This window comes from Pochonia chlamydosporia, chromosome 1 (genome assembly GCF_001653235.2).
Source record: "Pochonia chlamydosporia 170 chromosome 1, whole genome shotgun sequence".
NCBI classification, from domain to species: Eukaryota; Fungi; Ascomycota; class Sordariomycetes; order Hypocreales; family Clavicipitaceae; genus Pochonia; species Pochonia chlamydosporia.
In genome coordinates, this window is record NC_035790.1 from 2,763,099 (window position 1) to 2,790,630 (window position 27,532).

The window sequence follows — 27,532 nt, forward strand, 5'->3', positions numbered from 1 at the left end:
AATCTGTGGACACGTTCTCTGCCACGACGACTGTGTGGTAACACTCAAATTAATATGATGCGCCTCCCCTTTGTCAGCTGACTCGTCTTAACAACCTCGCCAATTGCTCCGACCATTGATTGCCATACATGAGCTGAACATTCCAACCGGCTGCATCAACAAATGATAACTGCATGAGGCAGCAAAGCATCATCCACGCGCTTGGAACTGCCCCTCCAACGGTAGGATCGTCTTGTAATACCCCCCAATAGTCTTGTAGTCACGTCTTTTCTGGTGAAACCGTCTTGGTTACGGTGCCGGCTCGACCGTGTCCTCCGGGACATCATCGCTTCGTCATGATTGTTCCAACGCGGGTCTGGACATTGATAGTGTTGGTTACCCGTCACACGTAGAAAGTAATGTCCGCCAGTCCAAGCTTCTCGCTACGGACATGGGGTAAATCGCCATGATGCGGGGAAGACTCAAGCCTTCTCGAATCTGACTGATCCCATTTGACCGATCCAATCTGATCTGATCTGATTATGACGGACATTATGCAATTTTCTTTGGCAGGGCACATAAGACCACGATGAGCTTCGGATCACATGTGCGGGCTCATGCGAACCTTCTGAGAGGGGGAACGACGTGCTTCAGCATTGCGGCCGGCATAAGCACAAACGCCATCCATCAAGTTGATCTGCCACCAATTGAGTTGCAAAAAAGGCAACTTGCTCCGTCTGCGCCTCTGGCATATGCAGTGAGAAACTCAAAAGTATTATTTCGTCAACAGAGGTCACTTACCAGCAGCTCAGAGCTGCTCTGCTGGACTGTTGGCTTGTCGTGCCTCTTTCCGATCCAAGCTGCAACTTGGAGTGGCTTTCGGCCAAATCTGCCCGTGAGGAGGGGATGAGACACCATACATGAGAGCACCGCCAATACACCTCGAGTTTTAGCGATCCAACATTTTCTTTCTGGAACTATGCAAGAAACTCAGAGGGTCGTGAGTGTGTGGAAGGGGTTGGACGGAGCAGGGGGGCACGTTTCGTCATGTATTGTTCCGATATCCGATTCCCCTGTTGGTGGCAACCACGGCGATCTCACACTTAAATTTTCCGTTCAAACAACCATATCTTAAGCATTGTTCGAGGATGGCTCCGAGTGTGATTCAGATTGTTGGACTGAACGATACCTGATTCCGTGTCGGCCATGATAACGTATGTCGGAGGAAAGCGCTGCCTTTCTCAAATTGACAGAGGACGAGCTCTGCGCCTGGGGCAGAGTGTCGCCTCCAAATCGTCCCTGACTAGAATAGAAGCTGTCTTTGAAACTCATGGAATAAGGACCGATCAATATTTGGCCAAAAAAAAAAAAGTTGTTCATCCCATGACAAAGAATGGTGAGCGAGACCAGACCATTCAACCAATGCTTTGGTTTGGTTCTGGTTCGTGCCAAGACAAAGCTGCTGGGTTGCACTTGCCGCTTCTGAGAAACCTTGGCAACCAAAATTCTCCCGAAATGCACCAGACCTCTGCCCACAATTGCTCTCTAGATTCTGGCACGAGCCTGAAGACATGGCATGCCTCTGTCTCTCTCTCTCTCTCTCATTCCCCCTCTCTTCTTTAATCTTCTTTCCCCCCTTTCACGATAGTTTCATTGTGTATGTGCGACTTGGTCATGACGAGAATGGAATGCTCGCCTGGTGGTCTGTGGCAACCGTTCCAGATTCTGTTGACGCTGGGTCTCAACTCGTGGGTTTCATTCCGATGCCTCCATGCCCTGCCAATTGTGGCAGATTAAAATCCTCAAACGGCATCAACTTACAAAGTGGTGACATACCAGTTGATCCTCAAACAGTTCCTTGTTCATGCAAGTTGGCTAGCCGATGGACTATGGAGGCGTCAAGACAGGATCATTCCGCTGACATTGCTGCAGCCACAAACTTCGATACTGGCTTGTGCAGACTTTGGATACAACTTCTCCCGGTATGGGCCAGAAAACGTCTGCTCGTCAAGAACTGTTGGTCGGCTTGAGTGGGACAAGAGAGCTTCAGGAGCATATGTGCGGAGAAGCTGGCCAGAAGGATGGAGCCAAGACGTGGTACACGTCCGCTGGCCACGACAATGCTGGCCAGCGCCAATAAAAAGGCAATTTGTGTCAACAGTCTGGAAGGAGTGCTTTCGTTAACTTGCGGCCCTATGGATCTCAGCCGGTGGGGAAACCACAAAAAGTTGGGCCGCGTTGAGAAAAGCTTGTTGCTGTCGATCACATTGGCTAAATGCAAGCAGCACACCACGATGAAAACAAGAATCCGCAACTGCACGTCGAGTGCCTGTCCGCAATAGGGGAGAGACATTATCTTTACATGACAGAAACTTGCCACTTGTACGACAACCCACCGGCAACGTCGTTTATTCACGCATAATCGCGCGGACCAAGTGCCGGTGCCTTGGTGAGGATAACTATGTGTATCAGTCGACCGCAAGCACAGATATGCGAGAAAGAAAAAAGATATCACCTCTCGAAAGGCCCAAAGAGGAGTACGTCTGAGGAGGGCAGATGTGATGGTGCGCAATGGACTAAAAGCCATGCTGACTGTACCCATCATAGGACCACTGCAAGACGGAAATAGTTGCAACCACACAAAGTCCACTGGGCAATGCAAAGCTCCAGGAACTGGTTCACTCCTGTACATGTTCCCTACATACTGGAGCCAGAGACGGGGCACTGCCACCCATCATCGTATTGAGAGGGTAGCCACAAAACTTTATGACGACAGCGCTGCTATTAACAGGCACACCAGGAACTGGCCAGGGTGTGCATTAACACCTGAAATACCGAATGCGTAAGGGAGATCGGTAGGTTCGTAATAAGGGAGATCAGTCCAAAGGGAAAAAAGTTGCTACTCGATTATGGGACGGAGCCTGAGCACGCAGAACCTGTTTGTCCAACAAAGACACTGCAAGGGTAGGGCCGCGTCCACAATGATACTTGACACCACTGCGCCAAGCTTGCCGCTTGGCCATGCAATCTTGACTCTGCTGCAATAATTACTTCCATGGGAAACACACACAATTTTGTGCGTCTTCTTTGAATGGGGTGCAGAGGACTCCGTACTCCGGACAAAAAAGCCTCGGTTTCTTGGTCAGTGCGCCATCCAGGCTCGAGGCACTGGCGCCTTGCATATTTATTGTGGACACTCTGGACGAAGCAACTGGGCAGACGCAGGCATGCAAGCAGGACGGAGTATTGCTCACAGAATACGGGACAAGCTGCCTCCACGTCGCCCCCTAGATATCGTCAATGGTTGCGCCGCCACATGATGATCGTCATGCTCTACGATTTGGAGCACAGATCTACTGAGCAACTACGAAGCATGCAGCAGTTTGTGCCCGATTCCCGGTAGCACTGGGCGATTTTTGCATCTCCCATCATAATCTTGAGACGCCAAGGGAAGGTTAATCGCCGTGGAGAGCCATGCCAATCACTTGGTCGATATTGTGAGGCATGAGCCATGTCTCCCCATCAACATCCCTGGATGGCGTCCCTGGATTACATGGCCGGACGGATGAGCACGGGGTTTGGTGACTCTTGTGCCCACTATTTCTCAGCTGGCTGGGAGTGGTGTGTACGCTGGATGACAAGCATTTGCTAACTCACTAGGCGCCTCCATCAGGGAGCTAGCTCATCAGGATCGAGTAACGGTCTTCATTGCCAGTGGCCAAGACCTCGACTCGACCAAGATGAGCCAACGTGGCTCACCCAGGTTGACGGGCCAAGGCCTAGTCCTCGATGTTTTGGCTGAGGTATTCTCATTTTTTTTCTTGCTCGACTAGCCGCAGGTGAGCTAGCAGGTCACAAAAAAAAATCAAAACACCGTGGTCTTGGACTGGGACCTATCCACAATGTGCCTGACTTGCATAGGCGCATACTTGCTTGTTTTTGCTGTAACGCATGAATTACCAGACATTGATTCCGAGAACTTGTGGTTTTTGGGCAATTTCAACACATGATACAGTCTATGCAAAATATGCCGTACCCAATTGAATGAAAATACTAGCAGCTATTTGGTCTTCAACTTGGCACTTTGGACAAACGGGACTGCGTTCTTCATATTTTCTCTCCACTTGTTTGATCATTTTTGACCTTTCTTCGCAGATTGACAGAGTCGTCGTCTCCATTCGGGAACAGGGGGAGCTAAAGGATAATCCCGGCGAGGTGTGGATGCAACCTGGTCCCATCCAGATCGGCCCAGGAAGAAAAATCACAACAGGGACCAGCAACGACTGAACTCATGAGAGAGGGCCGGACTAGCCGGAACTGGGGCGGGCTGGCCTTGTTCTCGGACGCCGCGCCCGTGTTCATGCCTGGCCTGAACCTGTGAGGCTTGGTAGCTGGCGCTGCTGGCAGTCCTGAGCTGGGCCATTTTGGCCGCGTGCTGATTCTTGTGGTGACCCGAAAGTCGATTGGTGGTCATCTCAATCCGCCACGTTCCTGGACTTTGGTCGCTGGTGGCCGTTTGGTCGTCTAGGGGAAACCAAACCCTCCCCTTTCCCGTAACGCTCACAGAAACCTCTTCTTTCCAAAATCCAACCTCTCCTCTCGACGCTCGTTTTGTCCAAAACATATCCTCGACTCACGGCCCGGGGCTTGGCGGTTTTTTTTTTCTCTCGTTGAGCATCATTCGAGTACCTGTGCAACCAACGACGAGAACGACATCAGGCGTCTCCATTTTTTGCCCTTTGGGTCTGTTCTGGTCTGGTCGGTTTCCTTTGCCCCCCGGCCGCTCGACCTGTCGCTCCTCAGGCGAGGCCCCCGTCGAACATTGAAACGTCCGCCGCCCACCCGCCTACGAATTTGGGCTTGGTTTCGCCGTTGCGTTGGGTCCTTATCCCGTCTGGTGCCTCTCGTCCCCTTCTTCTCCCTCGCACCTCTTTGTCGCCGACGATATCTTTTTTTAGGGCACCATTCCTTGAAGCATCTAGTTCTCCGTCGTTGTTTTCCTGTTCCTTGTTTGTAGCCTCTTTGTCTTCGGTCTTCTGCAATATTGTCTCGTGGCTTCATTCGTCTATCGCTACACCGATCTTTGGTCCTTGCTCTTGGAGATTAATGTGAGTCTTACACCAGTCTTAAGCCCCCTCTCATTGTCGTCTCTCATCGTCCGCCGCCCGTCCTCGAGGTCATGCCAAGGTATTCTCAATTTGAGAGTTTCAGGTCCCCGAACAGGCTTATCGTGGTGAAGGAGGCGGTGGACAGGCGACGTGCTACTTTGGCAAAAAGGCAGCCTTGATACCTCTTTTGGACGAGGCAAAAAAAGCAATTCTTTGCCCAACATTCACACACACACACAGACAGACAGACACGTTGAACTCATGACTGACTCTTTTGGTACTCCTTTTGGCTTCATGCAGTCGTCCGCCAACACAACCCGCATTCCTACGCATCATACAAACAACCTTCTGTCGGAACGTCCAACCCCGTACTCTTTGCGCGACCGTGACACCTAGTAGCGCCAGGGAACACCGGTCGCTTCAAGTTCCCATCAAACAAAACTTCCCGAGCCCGCTGTCGTCGAACCTGGAAACAGAACACTAGCCAACGACCTAGGTCTTCTGGGTCTTCTGTCAACAACAGACTGTCTCAGTGTATGCTGGAGGCGTGAAAAGGACATCAAGCATAGCGTTGGGCAGGCTGTCTTCATGCCTAGATTCTCCGTTGCTTTTAGCAAGCGGAAACCCGCTGCTGATGTCGTCGAGAATGTACCGGTGACAAACTCAGAAGCCCCATCGTTCAGGGTGATTGAACGATCGGAGATTCAAAACGGACGGTCATTCGATGGCGGTGCTCGATTGGCTAGGGCGTCAAAGTCGTTTCCCATCAAGACGAATCACCTGGTCGACTTCGAGCAAGAGGATAACATGTTTGCTGATCTCAAGGTCAATCGGTATGTCTTCTTTCTCATCCTATTTTCTCCCCCCATTTCCCACCCTTTGCCAGTTGAACATATTCCTGGCGGAACACACCTTTTGAGCGCTTTTCCTTGCCACAAGAGTGTCCATTGTCAAGCCTTTGCGGATCTCGCCCCGAGTGCTAATGACTACTCCTCCAGAGGCAGTAACATATCCAACACTACCAAAGGAACGTCGACCGACACCTCTTCAAGGCATAGCAATGCATCTACCGCCCCGTCATCCGCCGACATGGGAGGCTCCAATGGCTATGATGACAACCGACCACCGCCTAAATCGGCACCACAGGAAGGTCCGAGCCGCAATGGATCCAAATCCATTGGCTCTGGCTTGCTGGACCGAGCAACCCGGACCTTTTCATTTGGAGGACAAAAAAAGCACTCCATCCCTCCACCCAAGCAGGACCCCATTCCTGATCTGCCTCCTGTCTTGAGCCTTGGTGGTGAGAATCCTGGTGCTGGAATTTCTAGGGGCATGACGGCGTCCACAGCAAGCACAGCCACTCCAACCAACACCACTACTGGGAGCAGCGACACGGCCCCAGGGGGAGGAGGAGGAGGAGCGCTGGATTTAGGCGGTGACTTTGGCTCCATGTTCAAGAGCTTCGATAAGAGAGCAAGCACGGCAACGCTGACGCTGGCTAACCAAGACTTGGCCGCTCCCAGATCGTTGACTGGTAATCGTTACGGACCACCTGGTCCCATCAGTCCAGACACCATGACGCCAACCGAGCCGCTCTTGAACCAGCGACACAGCCCAACATACAGCGACGACACTCCGACATCGCCTGCATCTGTCCAAGACGATGTGCCGCCACCCGTGCCTCGACATGAACACCTCAATTCGTTCAAGTACTCTAGCCGGCCCTCTGATGTCGTAGAGGACGAAGATGCAAAGCTGCTGCGTGATTCTTTTAAGGCCATGAAATTCTTGTCTGATCCCAAAGACAAACCACAAGGTCATTCCTCACGCCCTCGTTATGGGGAGGACTCATTTACTGCGGTACCGTCGAAACCAATTGCCTCGAACTTTGAAAAGGAGGAAAACATGTTTGAAGGTAGTCTGTCCAGAGTCAATCGAGTGTCCCACCGATATGCTCCACGGTCGTCGAATCCTCCGCGCAATAAAGTCATGACTCCTGCACAGTTTGAAAAGTACCGACAGGACAAGGAAGGTCTGGGAACTGCCCAGCAGCTCAACAACAACATCAAGCCGACGGCAAAAGTCGAGGATGATGAGGACGACGAAATCAACTACGACGACGACGAAGATGAGCAGGAAAAGTCTAAGCAGCAGACTCGGCAAAGGCGAAAGCAAGAGGCTCACATGGCGGTTTATAGGCAGCAAATGATGAAGGTTACGGGAGAAACCAATGCAGCACCGCTACCCACGAGGCAGCCAGTCCGGCCTGGCATGGTCCCGTCCTCTAGCGCACCGACCCTGAGCCACCTGAAGGCGCCATCGCCAGATCCCGCAGCGACAACGGGCACCTCATCTGAAGAGGACGACGAGGACGTTCCGCTGGCCATCCTTCAAGCTCACGGGTTCCCGACCAAGAACAGGCCGCCAACTCGCCTCAGCACGTCTGGATCGAACCCGAACCTGCGAGCCTCAGTCGTGGGCATGCCTGGTGTGCGTGCACCGTCCGCCATGGGTGGCGATTCAGCGTCCATGAGCGGCCGGCGTCATTCTACCCTCCCGGCGTTTGCGCGAAATCTGCCTCAAGATCCATTTGTCGGGGCCAGCATCGCTCGACCTGCCATTAGAGAGTCACTGACTTTTGGTGGGGACGCCAGACAACCCTCGCCGCAGCCGCCGCAGGCTGGTCCCCTTCCACCGGGCGGCCTCGTTGGTGTGATCGCCAACGAGGAGCGGTCACGAGCAATGCGTCGCGGTAGCCCTAGCATTGACCATAACAAGTTGATTGGCGGTGCAATGAACGCCGGCAATGGCAATGTTGGATACGACCCGTTTGCCGCCATGCCTCCTCACATGATGTACCAGCAGGGTGGCGGGATGCCAGGCATGCACGGCATGCCGCAAATGCACCAGATGCCACAGCCGCCTATGTTGACTCCAGGTGACCAGGCGCAAATTCAAATGACGCATCAAATGCAGCAGTTTATGCAGATGCAGATGCAGTTTATGCAAATGATGGCGGGAAATCCAAACGGCGGCGGAGCTCCCCAAATGCAGCAGCAGCAGCCTCCGATGCAGCCCTCTTATGGTGGCCATATGCCGGGAAATCAGTCCATGGGAGATCTCTCACGCCACTCATTGATGATTGACCCCATGATGGAACCTCGCCGAATGGATCACGGTATGCGTACCATGAGTATGGTGCAGCCGAGCTCGGCTTCCTTTATGGCGCCTGGTGGTCGACAGGGGCCGCCATCTATTCGTGGATCCGGCGGCCATGGCACCTACTCACCCTCTATCGCCCCTTCAGAAAGAAGCAATGTTGGCCTGCCCGGACGATATAGACCGGTATCTCAGGCACCGGCTGCAGCGGCTCCTCTTCCGGGGCAGCACGTGCGGTCAAACACAATGTCTGGCGGGCTATCCCTCTCCAATTGGAGCGACGACAAGAGCAAGTCGACTGTGAAGCTCATGGCCAACTCTCGCGATGGCTCAGACGACGACGACGAGCAAGGCTGGGAAGCCATGAAGACCAAGAGAGAGAAGAAGCGATCCATTTGGAGGACCAAGCGGAACACCGCCAATGAGCTAAACATTGCCTTTTGAGATTGCTGCAACCATTTGCGGGACTGGAAATCGGATGTGCGATGTTTCCAGCAGTCTGCCAGATCTGCAAATGCGGACCCCTCGGCTCATTTTTCGTTTTTCCTTTCCTCTTTTTTTTGTTGGACTAGCAGACCCAAGAGAGAGCATCATGTTTTATCGGATATCCCCGAAAGCGGCCACGGCTCCCAATCTATTGTTAAAGTTAGATATTGACACTTTATATGTTTCCAGTCTCGTTTCGCCAGTCTGGCGTCAAAAGGCATTTGGCTATTTATTTGTTGTTTCCTCATTTTGAGTAGTTTGGGCCACTATTCACACTCTCACTAGGCGGTTACGCGTCGCATCACGTATGATAGATTATGGGTTTTCATGTGTTTATTCGAGTAATTTCTAGTGGGTGAAATTCTTTGGGAAGTTTGTTTCATGGGGAGCATTTCGTGTTGGGCTTTTCTTCAAGATGAACAAAAGCTTGGGCTTTACTATTCCTTTTCTCTTTTGTTGGCTCAGCTAGCCTCGGTGCATCTTAATCTAATACGATATGCATTTATTGCTTGCCTAAAAGTGAGTCCTTAAAACGGTCAATTATGCGGTGCAACATATTGTATAGGGATTTGGCTTTATTGTTTTCTAAAATTTTTACTCCTTTGTAATAAATGTGCCACCCGCTGTGTGACATCTGACATCAATCTATCCCTCAATCTTTCCCTGAGTCCACTCTTTCCGTTTGACACCCATTTCAACTGCAGCCAGTCCCCAGTCTTCGCCATGGTTGTGGCCCTTGCCGTCAATACCGGCGCGAGCCTGGGCCTGCTCGTCAGTAAGAACGGTCAAGACACCGAAAATGACGGGGACACCAGTATCAAGTTGTACTCGCATGAGCCCATGGGACACCGCGTCGGCAATGTATTCGAAGTGCATGGTTTCGCCCTTGATGAGAACACCAATAGCAATTATGGCGTCAAAGGCGCCAGAGGCAGCACCGCTGGGCAAAGACGTCAAATCGGTCGTTGATGAAGCGAGCAAATCAGTTGCTGACGGGCCTCCGGCAGCAGTGGACTGGATCTGGGAGGCAGAGAAGAGTCTGGACCGGGTTTCGTGAGCATGTGGCCGAGCGGATGAGATGAGAGACTTGCTCCGCCAGAAACGTTCAACCCGAGTCAATTCTTACCTTTGAACAGCAAAGGGAAGCTCAAACGATCCTGGGCACGACTGGATCACGATATTCGACTCCTTGACACCACAGGCAAGCAACTTCTCCTTGGCTCCGGCGACGAGGGGAGCAATGACGGAGTCGTTCCAACGGGCATGGACGATGCCGATGCGGAGGCCGGAGCCGTCGTGCTGCTGGGGAGTAGGACCTTTGAGAGAAGACATGGCGGAAGCTGGATTGGAGCTCGTGAAGGATGATTGATGCGAGTAGTTTTTTGGAGCAGAAAAGGATGGCTGAGCGGTCCTGGAGGAAGAGCTTCCTTCATAAGGTTTGGTTGCTTTCGTCGCGCGGCTTTTGGTCGCATGTGGCATGGTGGGGTTTCCTGGGGGACTTGCTAAAGCTGACCAATCAGATGTACTGGGCCAAACAATCAGGAGCTTCGTGCTAGACGGCATCGTGTTTGTATTAAAAAGGTGAAAATGACAAAGGCACTTTGACGCCGCGAACTCCTTTGTTTTGTTGCGTTGGGGAGCGTATCGTGTGTAGGCGTGGTGAATTGACCGCCGTGAGGGGCAGGCTCATCGTGCCTTCCAAAAATGCATGTCCTTCCTCGCAAGGTTGCAAATGCAGAAGGAGCAGATGATGCTGCTTCTCGAAAGGTCTCGTTGTGCAATATTTCCATTTCCCTTTGCTCGTCGAGTGATGAATTTCTGCATTACTCATAAAATTTCGTCGTCAATCACTGATACCTAACATTCTCCTTGATATGAAAAAGTCGTTATCCCACGCTTATGATGTCAATTCGTCCACTGCCGGAATCCACGGTTCGCCTCCTGGCGTCAGCCATGAACATCACCACGCCGTGTGATTTAGTCAAGGAGCTTTTAGACAATGCACTCGATGCTGGAGCAACTGTCGTTGAAATTACCATTTCCTCCAACACTGTGGACAGGATTTCCCTCAAAGACAATGGGAGCGGCATCGACATGGATGACTTCAACACCCTGGGCAAAAGGGCCTATACGAGTAAGCTCAGGGACTTTGACGAATTGCTCAGCATCGGTGGTACGACGTTGGGATTTCGAGGCGAAGCTTTGGCAAGTGCCAACTCACTTGCCAATCTGACAATCACTACAAAGAGACCCGGTGACCCTATAGCCTGGAGAATCGAGCTGATTCCCAACACTGGCGGAGTCAAGGATAAGCGGCCCGTTTCCGCTACTACGGGAACAACAGTTGCAGCCACCAAGCTCTTTGAGAATGTTCCCCCAAGAAAGCAGTATGCTGTCAAGGAGTCCAAAAAGTGCTTATCTCATATTCAGCAACTACTGAGGGCATATATTCTTGCTCGGCCCAGCATTAAGGTTTCGTTGAAAATTATCGGAGATAGCAAACCGTTGTGGATGTATTCGCCGAGTGGCCGCGATGTGGAGCGAGAGGCAATTTTACAAATGTTTGGCACAAATGCATGGACAAATTGTATAGAGATTTATGAAGAGGTATATTTGGATGGAGAAGATTCACCTACTAACAGGCGAACGCAAGAGCGAGTTCTATGGGAGTTTAGTGGCTTTATTTCGAAGCCTCGTCACAGTTTCAACGACATCAAGTTTGGCGGAACCTATCTATCCATCAATAGTCAACCCATGTCTAGTAGGTGGCATGTTGTCAAAAGAATGGTCAATATCTTGAAGTCACTCCAGCAGCGGGACGCAGCATTGAGCGTCGGAGAGCGAGGCTGCGGTGTTTTTCTGCAGCTCAACATTAAGTGTCCAGCAGGTAGCTATGATCCCAACATCTCAGCGCGAAAAGATGAGGTGTTGTTATTTGCAGAGGCAAAACTCCTTGACAGCTTCGCGAAGGTGTGCAAGACGGCATATGAAAAGCACAGTCAAGCATGTTCAACGGCACCAGGCTTGATATCGGCCAACTCGCCGAGTGCTCCTTCTACGAAACACAAAAAGGAGCATTGTGCAATCACAACAAAAGCCGACGGTGCGTCTTTGGTCACAGTTGACGAGGCTGATGATCAGGGTGATGTCACTGGCGCGAATCAAGACTTTACAATCGCTGAAGCGTCTGCCCGACAAAAAGTCAAGGCCACCATGCAAACCACGTTCAAAGTCGACATGTCGCGCAAAAAGGGCAATGTTTCAGACGAGGAGCACTTGGGGACCGGTGTTGAAGTTGAAATTCCACCAAGGACAGTCCACATTCAAGAGAGCAAACCCCCTGGAAGTGAAGGGCCACAGGAACCTAATCGAAGAGAGAGCATCCGTAAATACTTTCAACCCATGTCCAAACCGGACTTTCAAATAATTGATGACAGCACTGCAACTACCGGTCCCGTTGAAAGTAGCCCGAGAGGTTGCCAGTTAAGCGAGTTAATTGCTTCAAGTCGCCGTCCTTTGCAACCATTGAGCAGCAATGCCTTGAACAGAATACGAGAAGAAGCGGAGTCAAGTCCAGAACCGCCAGGATCAAACCCAATGCTGCCAAGGATGGTTAGGAATATTACTAGAGAGGCTGCAATGCCGTCATTGCAACAAATTGCAAATGCAACTCGTCACCTCGCAGCTCAGGGGTCTCAAGGAACAGCCTCCGCATCCCGCCGTGCTGGCCATGAGCATCAAGACGTGATGGACGATCAAGGAATCTCACCCCCAACGCTTACACCTCCACCCTCGGATCCTAGGGACAGGTATGAGCAGTTGGGCCTACGGGCGAGAAGACAAGATCCGCCCAATGCGGTGCCTTCCCCGAGGGCAAGGACTGCTCTCCAAATGATAGACGGGAGTCGAGAGCACGACGCCTCGTTTACAAGAGGGTCACGGCAGCAAAGCTCGTCCACTGATATCAACAATGTAGGCTATGGGAGAATGGCAGGTGTGGTGGTTGCGTGCAACCCATCCTCGCAGGGTCGGCCACAGCGAGATGCCCAGGCTCGTCCTCAGAGGGGGAAGCCATTTCCATTGTACACTGCCAACCTGTTTGGCGATGGGATGGAAATGCGCCCGTTATCAGGTCCAATACGTGCCGATGGCCCTGTACCAGCACATAGGGAAATGGCACACCCGTCATTCTCTCTAGACTGCTTGCGTGAACTGCCAAATCGGCTTGGACGGACGCCAGCCGTTTTTGAGAGGTATGGTGAGCACGACGTACGAGGGCAGTCGGACGGTAAGAACAATATAGGGGGCAACCCACAAGCCTTGCGAACCAGCAGCCACTCTCAAACCAGCATCGGCAAACTGTCAAGGAAAGAAGGAGACTTGCAGGAATGCCTCACGCAGAGGAAGCGCCCCCGAACCCTTTCCGGACAAGTCAGATGGACTTCCACACAACGCCTTCCACTTGAAAGCATTGATATGAATAGACAGACCTTGACCTTGACCACAGTCAGTGGCAAACAACATCAAGAAATCCAACGCCAGATGAATCAGTTTGCAGCACTGGAATCTTACATCAACCATGGAAACCTAACCACGTCCCTCCCGCCCCGAAACCTGGCAGATATCCATTCTGTTCAGAGAGCATTGGAGGTCACTGTATGCTCATGGATGAAGAGAAACAGCCTCCACGGTATTGTTAATTTCACCTTGCTGTCAGAGGCCAAGGGCCAAGGTAGGGCTGAGTAGCTCACAAATACCAGCCTCGCGGTTTTTTGAACTGTCGGGCCTTCCTGATTGGGGGTACTCCGTACATTATTACCAAAGCAAATTGTGTCGTTCCAAAATGAGTGGTGTGGACTATTCCTCGTGTTGAAAGGATGCCCCCGATTCAACCGGCGGCTTGCGCAGGGCCATCGCCGAGGGAGCAACCAGTTGACAAGTAAGAACAAAAAACTTGGTTGGACAACGCCAAGTCTGGTAGTCAACTCGTATCTGCTGGGCTGATTTATATGTGGCTTGTATGAGCTTGTGGGGGGATGGTCTGCCATTGGGCCGGTTGGCGACTGGCCAATGGACATAGGTACATGATGCATCGTGGTTTTGACCATTGACACGAGCAAGTTATACACGAGAGCGCTGCATTGGCCGATGGAGTCACGGGGCATACATGTACTCACCTGCTGTTGATAGCTTAGCAATGCAGAGCGATGCTGAACAGAAGTTGGTAGACGAAGAACGCTGGCCATGTTTCTCAGAAGTCAAGTAATTTAATTGGGTCGACCCGTTTGGTTCGGGGTGCGGCTCAGCTCAGCCGGGCAAGGCCAAAAAAAGATGCAACCAGGGTCGTGGCGATGTGCCAAGGACACCACCGCTGGGTGGGCCATGGCATCGAGGCGTTGGCGACAGAATGGGAAACTTTGTTGAAATTGGTGAGTTCCACCAACGTTTAGCTGTCAAGGTACAGTCAATACACTGTAGGTACTGACTCGAGCTTCAGGATTTGACCATGGCAGTTGGACTCTTCATGTTGTGCTGTCATGGCGGCTAATGACGTGCCGCTGTGAAGAGAAGAAACGAACCACCACGGGCAACTACCAGGACGACAAGTGTTTCCAGGTACAAAAATGTCACACGGCATTCGAAACTGGCATTCGTGTGCGGCAACGCGTCGACATTTCAGCTATACCAGCGCACAGAGTTGCTCAACCCAATGGTGTTTTGTGAGTTGTCGGTGTACTTTTACAGTCGAGTGATTTGTATCTCCAAGCGAATGCCACCGTCTAGAGACACACTGACAATTACCATGGTCATTTATCATTACTCTCTCACCAGAGTGAGTGAAAACGATCTCAGGCGCCGTTTTATGAAAAAGTCTGCCAGTACCGCACCGATCTAGCCCGCTTCTGCAGGGACGGAAACAGAAAACAGAAACAGACACTTCTTACTGTACAGGAAAGGCTAGAGTTGCTGATTATTCAACCCCAAGGTCAGAGACTGACAGACACTTCTGGGAGTGAGAGATGACGACGATATCTTGCTGGTGCAGGCCAGGGGGGCTTACACAAGAGCGCAAGAGGTTTCAGGCTGGCTGCACTAGTGTGTGCTCCGCCTCTTCGGCCGGCTCTTTGGTGCGAATATCTCTTGGTGCCTCATCGAACGATTCGACCAGTCTCAGTGCAGGTCAATATGATTGGCCCCACGTCGTTGTTCTCTGCCGCGCCACGTCGTCTTATTGTCTCACTCTCCACGATACCGGAGCTACGGTGCTGTTGCTGTTGGTTGATTGTCACTGCAGAGCCTGAAGACACGCTGAGTGACGCGAGAGATGCTGGCGCTCTTTTGTCAGGAGCCGGTTTTGTTGAACAGCGTGCACGGCGTGTGTGACCAGCATTTTGGCGTCTGGCGATGGAAATCCTCCAAACTCCATGTCCGTGTTTAGTGACGAAGAAGCCAAACATGGGGATTAACAGAGAACAACCAGGGCGAGACTGTGATAACGAGCGGGCCGTCATTTCATCTCGTCTCATCTCATCTGAATCCTGGCCAACGTCCTCAGCAAACAGCAAGCAAGTATACAAATCACAGAATTTGTCTTTTTACGGGTTTGACTGCCAGCGTATTGGCAGGCAGGTACTCCGTACTCTGTACTGAGCAAGGAGAGAGATTCTCACAGCATCAACCTTTCGTACGCCTAATGAGCGTCCTACTGTCTCAAGCGTAACATTGCGAACCGCGTCACCAATCCTACTACACCCGGCCCGCCAGAACCTGGGCAAGGTCATCCTCAACAGTATCATGTAAAGAGATACTTGGGTGACAAGTGAGAGAGCTCTATCAGGGAATGTTTCGTAGGCCTGCCGATAAACTTTCCACACTCTGCGCAAACAGTGACGATGACTATTCCCGACGAGAATCATGGCCTCTGTCCACAGATGGCCACATGTCGGATGAAACAACCAATATTGTCAAGCCTCGCCGACGAGAAACAACTCGAGGTGAGTGACCAAAGCGGCGTTGACGAATTGGACCTGAACGCAACATTGGGAACTCGGTTCCCAAATTAACTTTCCCAGTTTTTTTTTTTTTTTTTTTTTTAGGCATACTAGCTCCAGTGCTGGGCGTTCAAAATGATTGTCCGAGGAGGAGGAGCCGCAGCAACTGGCTGTGACATGGATGGCGCATTTTCCGTGTACATGTAATCAGGCCCAGTGTACTCCGTATACCAGTGCCCTGCTCTGCCACGCATTGTCACCAGTTGACCTCTGCCACCTTCAAACTCCACCTTCAACTCCACTCGGGCTGCTAAAGGTAGATCAATCCCAGCAGCTCCTGTGGGCGTTCTGCTTCTGGTCTGTGCAGAAAGCTGTACATGTATGGTGCCTGTACCTGTTCAAGGTTCCGCCTGGTTCAGCCTAGGTTCTTGACGGCTTGGGCCAAGTCCTCGTCACTCCAGTCTGGTTGACACCAGTCCAGAGGGACCAGAACAGAAAAAAAAAAGTCAAGGTACATACGCACCACTGGCAGACCGGGTCCTACCATCCTGGGCATTGTCTAGCTGCATGGCATGGCACGCATCTGTCGATTGCGACCAAAGGCTGCCAACACCGTGTATCCTGGGCAGGCTTGATTGACCCTTCCCCCCCTGCTCTGACCATTGTGGTCAACCACAACCACAGTGTCTGTCTGGTTTCTGTCTTCTCCTCACCTTCGTCCCCCGTGTCTTCCATTGCTCGATCTTCTATCCAACACCAGCGCGGACACTGGTATTTGCAAGGTGAATCGTCCTTTGGGCTAATCGGGCAGTGCTACCTCTTTCGATCCCTGGCGGCAAAAGAAGACAATTTGGCTGTCAACTGCCCAACTGCGTGTTTCACTTTTTTTTCGAGGCTGGTGTCTGGTTCGTTTTTGCCTGCAGCCCATCCCACCTCGACGACCACTCTACTCGCTCTGTTTCGACTTTTGCTTTGCGTCTCTCTTTTTCTTTTTTTGAAACGCTCTTTTATTGTTTACAACATCGTCAACTACGAAAGCCTCACAAGATGTGCAGCCTCTGAATGCGATCAAGATCGAAACACATGCGTCCCAGCATGGCTGGCGAGATCGAGAACAAGGACCGCCTCGCCAGCAGCAGGTTTTCCACTGGGCTTGCTGCTTCAGCATCACTGCGTGCCGAGTGCGTGTATCGAGGCGCCCGGTCACGACGAAAACCTCTCGCCAATATGGACTCGTTGCCGGCCAGTCCAGCCTCTGCCTGCGCCTGTGCAGGACAGACTCCCAGTTGCGCAATTCGACCGAAACGAAGGAAACGACTGCGATCAGCATCTCTAACACAAACAAGTCTTACTACTCCGTCTGGCTTCTTTATCCTCCTCTTCCTCGTTCTATTCGCCTCGACTCCCGCCTCGGCCGTTCGAATCAAGTACACCAACTGTCTCCCCGATAGTATGCTAACCCATCAACCAAAATATTTACAATGGGTACCGGTGGAAGCTGATGCCAAATTCGACACCAAAGACGACAAGCATAACTTTCAATTCATTGTCTGGGGGAATGTCACGGGCTCATTGAATGAACAGACCTTGCCGCCTCCAGATAGTCCCAAGTGGACCGACGACAGTGTCACTGATGGCAAGATTACAGACTCGTCCAACAACGTGAATGGTACTACGGTCAAGAGCTCCATCAGCATGCTCACGTATGTACCGTGGAGTCATCGAAACTTTTTCTGTAACGACGCTTTGGTCGGAGGGCACTGTCCGTTGGCACCAGTCTTTAACACGACCGGCAAAGTGTAAGTGATGTCTTCCAGGGCAACAAACGCAGGCAAGTGTAAAAGAAGAAGTCTAATTACGTTTTATATAGGGCCATTTCCGATTTGCCATCCATGAACATTACAAACGACATGCACTCGTCATATCAGTTTGCTTCCTTTGCGGCCACCATGTTGATCATCTTTGGCAATGGAAATGGCACCAATATCGGATGTGTTTCCTCCACCATCACTCCTGACCTTGGAAACCTGACGTGGGTGCTCAAGATTGTGCCTTTAGTGGTCCTCATCTTTTGCGGCTTCGCTGTCGTGTTTGCTGCCATCTTCAGCCCGTGGGGGAGCTCCAACATCTTCCACTGGACGTCAAACTATGGGCGCGACAACGACCTGCTCCGACTCGTCACACCTGGTTTCGGCGACTGCTTGCAATACATTCAATTTATTGCCCTTTCTGGCGGCTTGTCGCTTAGCTATCCCGGTTTCTTCCAACCCGTTGTGAGCCAAGTCGGCTGGTCTGCGCTCATGTTCAACGAGAGTTTTGTCACGCACGCACCTGGCTGGCAAAGTGTTCGGGATGGCCTATATATCACAGATACCCCGGACGGCTACGGCCTGCATGCGCTTGGCCAGCTGGTTGGCATGTCTGAGAGTGCCGACATTTGGGCTGGCATGATGGTCTGGCTGTGTGTCATTATCCTCGCCGTCTTTGTCCTGACGCAAGCTGGATTCCTGGCCCAGTGGCTCTACCGAAAGATTCAAAATATTCCCGAGGAGGACCTGCGCGCCAAGAATATCCCGTTTAGTATCGGCAACGTCATTCGAATCGTCTTCAACTTTTTGCTCATCCCCATTGTTGCCCTGTCATGCTTTCAGCTCGTCGTGGCGAGCGAGTCGCCGGCATACACCATTGCCCTGGCCGCCATCACCATTGCGGTGCTTTTGGGCTTTGCCAGCTACATCCTTGTCCTCATAATGCGAACAAAGCCAAAGTCGGTCCTGTTTGATGACTTGCCCACAGTCTTGCGCTACGGACCACTGTACAATACGTATTCCGACGAAGCCGCCGCGTTTGCCCTCATTCCCGTTCTGCTCAACTTTGTTCGAGGCGTGGCCATTGGGGCGGTGCAGCCCAGTGGCATCTCCCAGGTTGTGTTGCTGGCCATTTGCGAGGTCATTCAGATATTCACCCTGCACGCGTTTCGGCCTTTTCAGTCGCCCACGTCAATGAATGCCTATCACACGCTCTTTTCGATTCTGCGCCTTGCCTGTGTCCTATTGATGGTTGCCTTTGCTCCAAGTCTCGGCGTCACAGAAGGTCCCAAAGGCTGGATCGGATACGCCATCCTACTCATCCACGGCGGAGTCCTTGCCTTGGGCTTCTTCCTGGGCGCGCTGCAAACCATTGTTGAGGTCGTAGCACGCTTGTTGGGGGCTGGGGGTGACGATGTCAGAGGAGGACTGTCCAAGATTCTGGGCATGCGTCAGCTGTCACGACGCCAGACGCACCGGACCGCACCGTCTAGGGCCAGCCAGTTGTCTTCCATGGCCATGCTGCACGCCGAAGAAGGAACCAGCAGGACCGGCTACTCTATGCCGAGCGGGCGCCTTCGTAGTGCCTCTGGTGCCAGCTACGGTGGCATAGCCGCACACAACCAGCACCGAAGCAGCTCGGGCTTTGACAGTGTCGATGTGTGGTCGGCCGGGCATCGCCATGTAGATACCAACAGCTCCTACATTCCTGGGACGCCGGGCGAGGCAAGCACCTTTTCCTTTATCGCCTCGCCCACCGTCGGTCGTCCCGTACTGGCCGGCACCCACGCGGAGCCAACCGACCCCTATTATCGACCACCTCGGAGAGCAACAAACACTTCCAACCTGCGCGACTCGACATACTCTGACACGCCGCCGGCCAATGCTTTGGGAATCGATGCCAAACCCGCCGCACTGACTCCGGCAACCGCGGTGGACAGCGGAGAGGCCTCTGGCGAAGATATTGCTCGGGGGGGAACGCCTGCTCCTCCAGGTGGCCCAGGCGGCCCCGGCGGCGGCACAATGAACCTACCGGCGAATCGTCCCGACTATGCCACCCGTGAAGTCGACTTTTACTACGGCGTCCGTGGCCCGGCGTTGAACTCGGACAACCCTGGCCGGCGACTGGGAACGGGGCCGGCCGACCCAACGGGACCCGTGGCCACTGCAACCGGCTGGTTCAGGACCCTATTTGGGGGCAAGAGCAAGGAAAAGGGCAAGGGATTTGAGGTTGTCAGAAGTTCAAGAATGCCACCCGACATGGTGCGGAACGGCGGTTTTGGTGACGAAACGCCCCCCGAAGGCATCCCCGTAGCCATGGGCGTACTGAGAAACGGCCCTATTGACTCGGACGATGACGACGACCCTCCGGTGAAGCGTCCTCCTCGATCTCCTCAGCGACGGCCTGACGACCTGCTCACAGACAGTGGCGACCCTCGTGACTCGGAAGACGACGAGGACGACGACGAGGATGTTGACCGCTCAAAACTGCCGAGAGGTTCCAAGCATGGGGAACTCTTGGGTTTGGACCTGCCAGAGATTCCACGCAAGAGCTCCAAGAGAAACTCTGGGTCAGTCGATGGCCGGCACGCAGCAGCCCTGTCTGCGATTAGTTCAAGATCTCCGGCGCCATCCGACCGCGCATCTCACGATGACGGACTTGGCGGCTCCAGTAAGGGCCACAGACAAAATCCGTCGGTATCGTCTGCCCTGCCGTTTGAACGGACGTCGTCTCAGAAGCGTCCCTCTTCAAAGTCATCATTGGACTTTCCAGGCGACCTGACTGATGTCGATCTGAGGGGCCGCCGGCAAGACGAACGACCAGCAAGCTATGGCCGGGTCCATCAACATGAAATAAACCGCGTCGACCCCCCTCAGTTGCCGCCGCTGGACCTGCTGGGTAGCTCTGCCGAGCTGGTGGACGACTTTGGCGAGTTTGGACGTAAAAGATCACGGCAGTCGTGATCCAAGCGTCAGCCTGGACATACCTAGCAGCATGCATCCCTTTTCCTTTTGAACACGCATAATAATGTACCAAATGACGATTGACGGCCGCCTTTTTTATTATTCTTGTCATTACACAAGGGTCCTTGTCAAATACGATATGTATAGATTTTTCATTTAACCGCACACGAGATGCGAATCTCTCTCACCCCTCTATCTTAAAAGGTGAGATTGGGAGGGGACCTCTTTTACATGGCTCAACAATTTGACTATGCCGCGTTCGTGCCGCCGTCGGAGTATACGCGAAGCATGGCATGGATTTTTCGATTTTGATATTTTTTTTTATTTTTTTTGGCTGTTTCTTTTTGGCGACTCTTCATGGCGATGGTTGGCGTCTTGTGTTCCCGTTTTGGTTTGGTTTGCTGCGCAATTTTCATTATTCAGAAGCGTCATTTAATGGTGGAGGATTCTTGGCGAAAAGTGCAGTGGTTGTCGAGTTTTGTTAACATAAAATGGACGGCATGGGACATTGGTACGGCTAGGATAGGATAAAACACGCGGGAAACGAATGGCAGCGTCCTTCATTTCGTTTGCCTGGCGGCTCATAATTATGAAACTGGCTTTACTTTTTACTCCTTTTTTGACCCCATCATATACCTGATATATACTGACGCGATTCTTGGAGGAGTGACGTCTATGCATCTACATATCTGACTGGGGTTCTTTTTTGGGGTGAACCCCATAAGCAGTTACTAACTTGACCTGGTATCGTTCCTATTTGGCCGGACTCTTATCGGTTGAAGCCTCCGCATCTACTGTTTCCGGTACGTTTCTACTTGACTGATACAAATCCGATTCCTGACCTTGCCTTTTGAGCAGCCCTCTTAAGAGCCTGGTCCTCGGCATCAGTCCACTTGATACTCAACTCATCCCACTTCTTACCCGGAGTATTGTACTCCTTTCGCCACTGGGCATGCATCTGCTGCAGGCGCGCCATTTTGCGAGGATCTCCCGATCCGCTGTATACAATGATGCCTGTGCAAGGAGGCAGGGCAGAATGTATTCGGGCAAGGCGCTCCGTAAGACTCGTCAGAGCCCGTTCCAAGGGTGACGATGCGGCGGCGTCGTCGTCATTGTCAGCGGATAATTTGGAATTCGCATTTTGGGATGGCGGTCCACCGTCACTGTTTGTATTGTCGACTCTGTTCTTGTTCCACCACCCCTGAAGGGCTTCGAGCTCTCGCATCCGGGCCCAAACAAAGTCTACGCCGCCTCCCTTGATTTCCAGCCCATCCGGATCGCCATTCACGGCACGGATAACGTTTAGCGTCACGTCTTCGTCAGACTTGCAACCCAGCTGGTAGGTTGCTCCGGCGCCGAGTCCCTTGGATGGATCGCCCCAGTCCACTGCCGCGCTCGTCTTGCCGACTTCGATGCCCCCGACGGCTGCGTCGCCTCCCTGAGCCTTGTACGAGGTCCCTGCACGGGCAAGTCGTCGGAATAGGTTCTCACCCTGGGCTTCGGATGTGCCCCAGAGCTTGCCCTTTTCGCACTTTTGCTTGACGAGGTCGAGACACGTCTTGGCATCCTCGATGCTGTTGTGCCCATGGGCGCCGCCCTTTTGAATCTCCCGTGAGAGGTATTTTTGAGCAAGGTACTTGAGAGAGGACTTGAGTGGAGGACCGCGCGGGTGCGGGTACAGCATGGACGTGTCAACAATGAAAGGATGAGCGATCCGGATGGCTTTGGTGTCGGACTCGAGAGAGTGGCCCAGGAGGATGGTACGAGGGTGAAGAATCTCGACAAGCTTGGCTTGGATGTCACCGAGAGTGGTGGTTACGGGTGCCAGCATTTCCTCGGTAATGCCCGAAAATCGCGTGACATAGTCAATGATGGGCTTGTCGGGTTTGACCAACTCGTCGAGGACGACTTCGCCATCCCAATCGACGATGCTGATGCGGGTGAGAGAGAATTCATTCTCGCCCGTCAGACACATTTCGCAATCTAGGGCGAGCACTTCTCTACCCGCTGTGATGCTGCCCTTTTGTATTTCAGCATCGGGAACTTGTCCATCTTCCAGCTTGTCGACCTTGGTAATGACCCAGCCATCGGGCACAACAAAGTTGTCCCGCCGCTCGCCCTCTGGCAAGAGGGTCGGGTGAACGAGATATCCATTGTCCGCCAGCTCCTCGGCAGTGGCCAACAACTGTGTGATGGGTGTTCTGTCGTTTCTCCATCCCTGTGGCTCTGTTGCTGGTTTCACGCCGCCTTGCTTCGACGTCTTCTCCTTGGGAGCCGGGGCAGTGAGAAAGGCAGCCATGGGCGAGTGCATTTTCCCGTGCTTGTCGTCACCGGGCGTCTTGACCGGCCACAGATGAGGAAACATGTCTGCAAAGGGAGCCAGCACCTCGGGTAATCTGTCCCGTTTCAACGCGCGCGGGTAGTAGTCGTCTGGTGTCGTGGCCGTGCTTGGAGTGTCATCAGCGTCGTCTCTCGCATCGTTGTATGTTGCAAAGTCGACATTGCGCTTGAACATGGCTTCTTCCAATCCTGGAACCATGATGGCAACAATCTTTCGGAAATGCGGCCTGTGGGAGACGCCAATCCATTGCGGGCCGGTGCCGTCTGCAAAAATGTAGGTGACCAAGTCGCGGAGGTTATTCAGGTTGATCTTGGACTGCAGGCGGGCATTGTTGGAAAAGCTGAGCGCTGGATAACTTTTCCCCGGCCGCGGAATCTTCTTGGCCTTTTTGTTTGGCCGCGCGACGACCTGCCACTCGCCACCATCGTCCTTTTCGTCGTGCAGACTGGTGCGCTTCAGGCTCTTCTGAGAAGATGTCTCTGCTGCATCCTTGGCAGAGTCGGTCATGATTTTTGTTGTTTCTGCGGCTGAAGCGTTGACATTCGCGCCACTGTCGGCTGTGTCGCCGTCTCGGTCTGGAGTTGAACTGCTGTTGCCAAGGGATAATAATGATTTTGCAAAATGCTTTGCGCGGTGGATGGTGGCCTTGAAGCCTACAACCATGCTCTGGAGTGTGGGCAGAGAAGCTCAACGGGAACCTGCCAGCCTACCGAATGTGCCTACTGAATGTAGAATGGATGCGGAAATAGAGTCGTGCGCGCTGGAGAACCAGTGTTGCCGTGGAGGTCTCCTGCTGGCGCTCGCGGGTTTGCGATTTTGAAAATGCTGATTTTGAAAAATAGAATTCTCGACGTGGATCATTTGAGATCTGAAAGTATTGTCGTCTGGTAATCTGGTAGGTACCTATGTACCTAAGGTACCCACCAGTTGACCAGCCTCTGCTACCTGGTGGGGCCGGTGGACTACCTGCCCAGCGAGGTTCGGCACTGACCACTGACATTGGCCAGCCCCTGTCGACTGCCAGAACCCCTGCGCCTTCCTGTCGCATCATTGAACGTCACATCAGGTCAAGCCGTCACGGCACACCAGAATCCAGAGCTTCAATGTTTCCTTCGACATCACCACCAACATCCAAGCTCCAAGTTTAGCTCCTATCGACTCTACAGCATTCACACCCTCGCATATTGCCGATATATAATTGACCCTCTCGTCTTCATCACCCCCCCAAATGAAGCTTGCAGGCAGGCCTCGTCGCTTGCTCCTCTCTCCGACATGGACCGCCTCCCGCGGGAGCTGATTGATGCCATCCTGCAGCAATGCATCGCCCAAGGACAGAAGAACACCGTCATCAACTTACGCCTAGTATGTCGTTTGTTTGACAGAATCTTGAAGCCATCCGTCTGCTGTACTCTTGGGCTTGACTTCTCCCGTATGAGCAGATCAAGCCACCTGCGTCGACCTGATCCAGATGCCCTTCAGACCATAGGCTATCACTGCAAGAGCCTCTTCATTGATCTCATGGTCCTCCGAGATGAAAGTGAGTGCGTCCACGTTTTTAGTCCTTTGCCGCGACCAAAGAAGAATAACTTGTCTATATAACGAGCTAACCCAACCCCGCCCGTCATAGTGGAGGTGGAATTCCTTGATACCGTCTTTGCCCGCATACCATCCATGACAGAATTCTGCCAAACCATGCACAAAAAGTACTGCATGAACGAAAGTTCCTTTACCGAAATTGAATACTTCAACATGGTCGAGACAATGCTCTTTTACTGTCGTGACGTTGATAGTCTCCGCCTCAATCTTCCATTCCAGCTCGTGGGACGACATTGCAACGCAGCCACCATGATTCTCGCCAATACCCTTAAGGCCTTTGCGTCTCGGCCGGAGGAGGACTCTGCCAACCTCAAGACGCTGGTGCTGGAAAACGTCACCGATGTCGCCATCTGTCATCTCTGGATGAATCCAAGTGATGTCATGAATATTATGGCCGTGCTCGCCGTCTTGGAACACCTCGTCCTGACTCTACGCAGACACGATGTTGAACCTCATCGCGCGGGTCTCTTTGGGTCTTGCCTCTGGGATCTGATTGAGCACGCCGACTTTCTCAAGTCGCTCTGCCTCGTGGGGATGGACCACGACGACAGGCCGCCGCGGGGGCTGAAGCAAACCAAGTTTTGGCAACTGCAAGTCGAAGACTGGCGCGCACGCTCCCTGCCTGCGCCGCGGGTCTACTTGTCCAACTTGACCAGCCTCGAGCTGAAGCGAATCGAAGTTCTGCCAGAGTGCTTCCTCAAGTCCATGGAAATCTTTGGCGAGACCCTGGAAGAGCTCTACCTAAACGAAGTGTACCTAAAGACGGAACAGTCACGGGACTGGAACCAGGACTCGCGAAAGGTGCTCTGGATCGGCGTGCCCAACCAACGGCCGGCCGAGGACTGCAAGTGGATGGCCATGACGCTGCGGGCCACGACTCCGAGGTTGCGAATTTGCCGGGCATCGTTTCTTGCCTACGATCACTACCTCCGGGAAGACATGTCCACCCAGCCACAGCCCGATTTTGACCTCATTGATCCGTGCGGTCTGGGCCGCAGCGTCTCGCAACGATTTGTCGAGGTCGTCATGGGCATTCATCAGCCCAACATGCCGTCGGGAGAGCCCGTCGAGTTCCTCCCACAGGATGCCAAGCACGACATGCTTGTACACCAATTGAAGCCTCGGACGCGGCCCCTACGTGTTGACGAATACGACACCAATGCTCACCAAACTGCGATAGACAATACCACGTCGGAATGGCAAAAGAGCATTGATGGCATCTTTCTCAACTGCAATTCAGGCACTCTCGACGAACTGCACTATATTGCCGAAAGGGCCTGTCAGGGAATGAACGAGATTCACAGGAGAAGAAGTGAGTGGACGGCCGGCAATAGCATGGCCAACGAGTACGCGGACAACCTGTTTAATATTCCGTCAATGGACGACACGCAGCAAGATCCTGCGTAACAATTCAGCACACGGCGGCAACTCTTGATATGAAACTGGAACTGCGCCAACGCGGCAATTTTTATTTTTTTTTAAAAAAAAAAACCTTGTTGTATCTTTTGTGTATTGGGTTTTGCTAATTGACGGGTCATCCGTATTTTCGCGCGCTGCATAGGAAAATACCCGAGCGTCTTTGCGACGCCATGTTTATATGTATACCAAGTCGTAACTAATTCCATGAACAAAGAAAAATTAAACCAACTACGCTCTCGTTTCGTTGACAACTCGTTGTGCATAAACAACGTCAAAGTATGCCACTTGAGTATTGTCTCTGCAATTCGTGGATTAGATCCTCCGGGCGTTTTGTCTGCCTTTAGCTCTCTATTCAGGTCCATCATGTTGCTTTCTTCTTATTTTTGAGTTTTATCATGCCTTTGTATTATTGCCCATTGACACCATTGGAGATGCCATTCTTGGCAGAGTCCTTGACGGCTCGCTCAAGGGCTTGGAGAACATCGTTTTTGAGATCCTCGGCATCTTCGACGCCGCAGCTCAAACGGACAAGATCATCAAAGACACCCACGGCCTCTCGCTGATCACGGGGGATACCGGCGTGCGTCATGCTGCTGGGTAGCTCAACGAGGGACTCGACGCCTCCCAACGACTCGGCGAGGGTGAATATCTTGGTGACCTGGCAGAAGCGTTCGGCGGCAGCGTGGCCGCCACGGATGCGGAACGACAGCATACCGCCGCCCATGCCGTCACGGTGCTGCTTAACAGCAATGGCCCGGTGAGGGTGAGAGTCCAAGCCGGGGTAGTTGACGGAGATGACGTGGGGAGAGGCTTCGAGGGCGTGGCCGACGGCAGTGGCATTGCGGGTGGCTTCACGAGCACGCAAGTGAAGGGTCTTGAGACCACGGTGAGCGAGCCATGAGTCGAATGCTGAGGGGACGGCGCCAATGGCGTTTTGGAGAAAAGACAGTCGCTGCTTGAGTTCGTCGCTGTTGAAAGCGGCAACGCCCATGACTACATCGCTGTGGCCATTGATGTACTTGGTAACACTGTGGACAACGATATCGGCACCGAGGTCAAGGGGGTTCTGAACATAGGGAGACAAGAAGGTGTTGTCAACAACGACGAGGATGCCGTGCTTGTGCGCCTCGGTGACGACGGCGCGAATGTCCACCAGACGGAGGGTAGGGTTGGAAGGGCTCTCGATCCACACAAGACGAGTCTGATCGTTGATGTGCTCACTGATGTCAACTTCAATCTCGGGCGTAAAGGTTACCTTTACACCGTGTGCTTTGGCCACCTGAGTAAAGTAGCGGTGGGTGCCACCGTAAACGTCAGAGACTGAGATGACATGACTGCCGGCAGCCAGGCTCTGGAGGATAGTGGCAGTGGTTGCGCTGCCCGAAGAAAAGGCCAGTGCGTAACGAGCGTGCTCGAGAGCAGCGACAGCCGTCTCAAAGTTGGTCCGATTGGGGTTTGAAGACCGTGAATATTCGTACTCGCCGACAGGCTTACCGACAGCCGTTTGGGCAAATGTCGTGGACAGTGAAATGGGCTCAATGACTGCGCCAGTAGAAGGATCGTGGGGCGAGCCGGCATGCACGGCGAGTGTACCGAAGGCGTGGACGGGAGTCGGGGGACGCGGGGGCGTCGAGACGGGATCAGAGGTGACGGGAGGAGACATTTCGGACTGAAGATACG

General features: G+C 52.8%; 9 protein-coding genes across 9 annotated transcripts; 4 read left to right on the plus strand and 5 right to left on the minus strand.

Moving 5' to 3' along the window:
• Nucleotides 1–4,240: 4,240 nt before the first annotated feature.
• Nucleotides 4,241–4,603, minus strand: VFPPC_17379 (hypothetical protein; the record flags this gene model as incomplete). Its single annotated transcript, XM_022429092.1, has 1 exon — nt 4,241–4,603. The coding sequence occupies one exon, from the start codon at nt 4,601–4,603 to the stop codon at nt 4,241–4,243; it is 363 nt and encodes a 120-aa protein (XP_022285891.1).
• Nucleotides 4,604–5,675: 1,072 nt separating this feature from the next.
• VFPPC_00699 (hypothetical protein) lies at nt 5,676–8,690 on the plus strand (the record flags this gene model as incomplete). Its single annotated transcript, XM_018280669.1, has 1 exon — nt 5,676–8,690. The coding sequence occupies one exon, from the start codon at nt 5,676–5,678 to the stop codon at nt 8,688–8,690; it is 3,015 nt and encodes a 1,004-aa protein (XP_018148917.1).
• A 687-nt stretch (nt 8,691–9,377) lies between these two features.
• Nucleotides 9,378–10,064, minus strand: VFPPC_12867 (6,7-dimethyl-8-ribityllumazine synthase; the record flags this gene model as incomplete). Its single annotated transcript, XM_018290644.1, has 2 exons — nt 9,378–9,771; nt 9,859–10,064. 2 exons carry the CDS (start codon nt 10,062–10,064, stop codon nt 9,378–9,380), a joined length of 600 nt encoding a protein of 199 aa, XP_018148918.1.
• Nucleotides 10,065–10,685: 621 nt separating this feature from the next.
• Nucleotides 10,686–13,478, plus strand: VFPPC_00700 (DNA mismatch repair protein; the record flags this gene model as incomplete). The annotated part of the gene is made up of 1 exon (XM_018280670.1): nt 10,686–13,478. One exon carries the CDS (start codon nt 10,686–10,688, stop codon nt 13,476–13,478), a length of 2,793 nt encoding a protein of 930 aa, XP_018148919.1.
• Nucleotides 13,479–15,328: 1,850 nt separating this feature from the next.
• VFPPC_00701 (hypothetical protein) lies at nt 15,329–15,649 on the minus strand (the record flags this gene model as incomplete). The annotated part of the gene is made up of 1 exon (XM_018280671.1): nt 15,329–15,649. One exon carries the CDS (start codon nt 15,647–15,649, stop codon nt 15,329–15,331), a length of 321 nt encoding a protein of 106 aa, XP_018148920.1.
• A 1,170-nt stretch (nt 15,650–16,819) lies between these two features.
• VFPPC_12868 (hypothetical protein) lies at nt 16,820–20,496 on the plus strand (the record flags this gene model as incomplete). The annotated part of the gene is made up of 2 exons (XM_018290645.1): nt 16,820–17,523; nt 17,595–20,496. The coding sequence occupies 2 exons, from the start codon at nt 16,820–16,822 to the stop codon at nt 20,494–20,496; spliced, it is 3,606 nt and encodes a 1,201-aa protein (XP_018148921.1).
• An 811-nt stretch (nt 20,497–21,307) lies between these two features.
• VFPPC_00702 (exonuclease) lies at nt 21,308–23,500 on the minus strand (the record flags this gene model as incomplete). Its single annotated transcript, XM_018280672.1, has 1 exon — nt 21,308–23,500. One exon carries the CDS (start codon nt 23,498–23,500, stop codon nt 21,308–21,310), a length of 2,193 nt encoding a protein of 730 aa, XP_018148922.1.
• A 609-nt stretch (nt 23,501–24,109) lies between these two features.
• On the plus strand, nt 24,110–25,840 carry VFPPC_00703 (hypothetical protein; the record flags this gene model as incomplete). The annotated part of the gene is made up of 2 exons (XM_018280673.1): nt 24,110–24,374; nt 24,465–25,840. The coding sequence occupies 2 exons, from the start codon at nt 24,110–24,112 to the stop codon at nt 25,838–25,840; spliced, it is 1,641 nt and encodes a 546-aa protein (XP_018148923.1).
• Nucleotides 25,841–26,258: 418 nt separating this feature from the next.
• Nucleotides 26,259–27,515, minus strand: VFPPC_00704 (cystathionine gamma-lyase; the record flags this gene model as incomplete). The annotated part of the gene is made up of 1 exon (XM_018280674.1): nt 26,259–27,515. One exon carries the CDS (start codon nt 27,513–27,515, stop codon nt 26,259–26,261), a length of 1,257 nt encoding a protein of 418 aa, XP_018148924.1.
• Between the last annotated feature and the right edge of the window lie 17 nt (nt 27,516–27,532).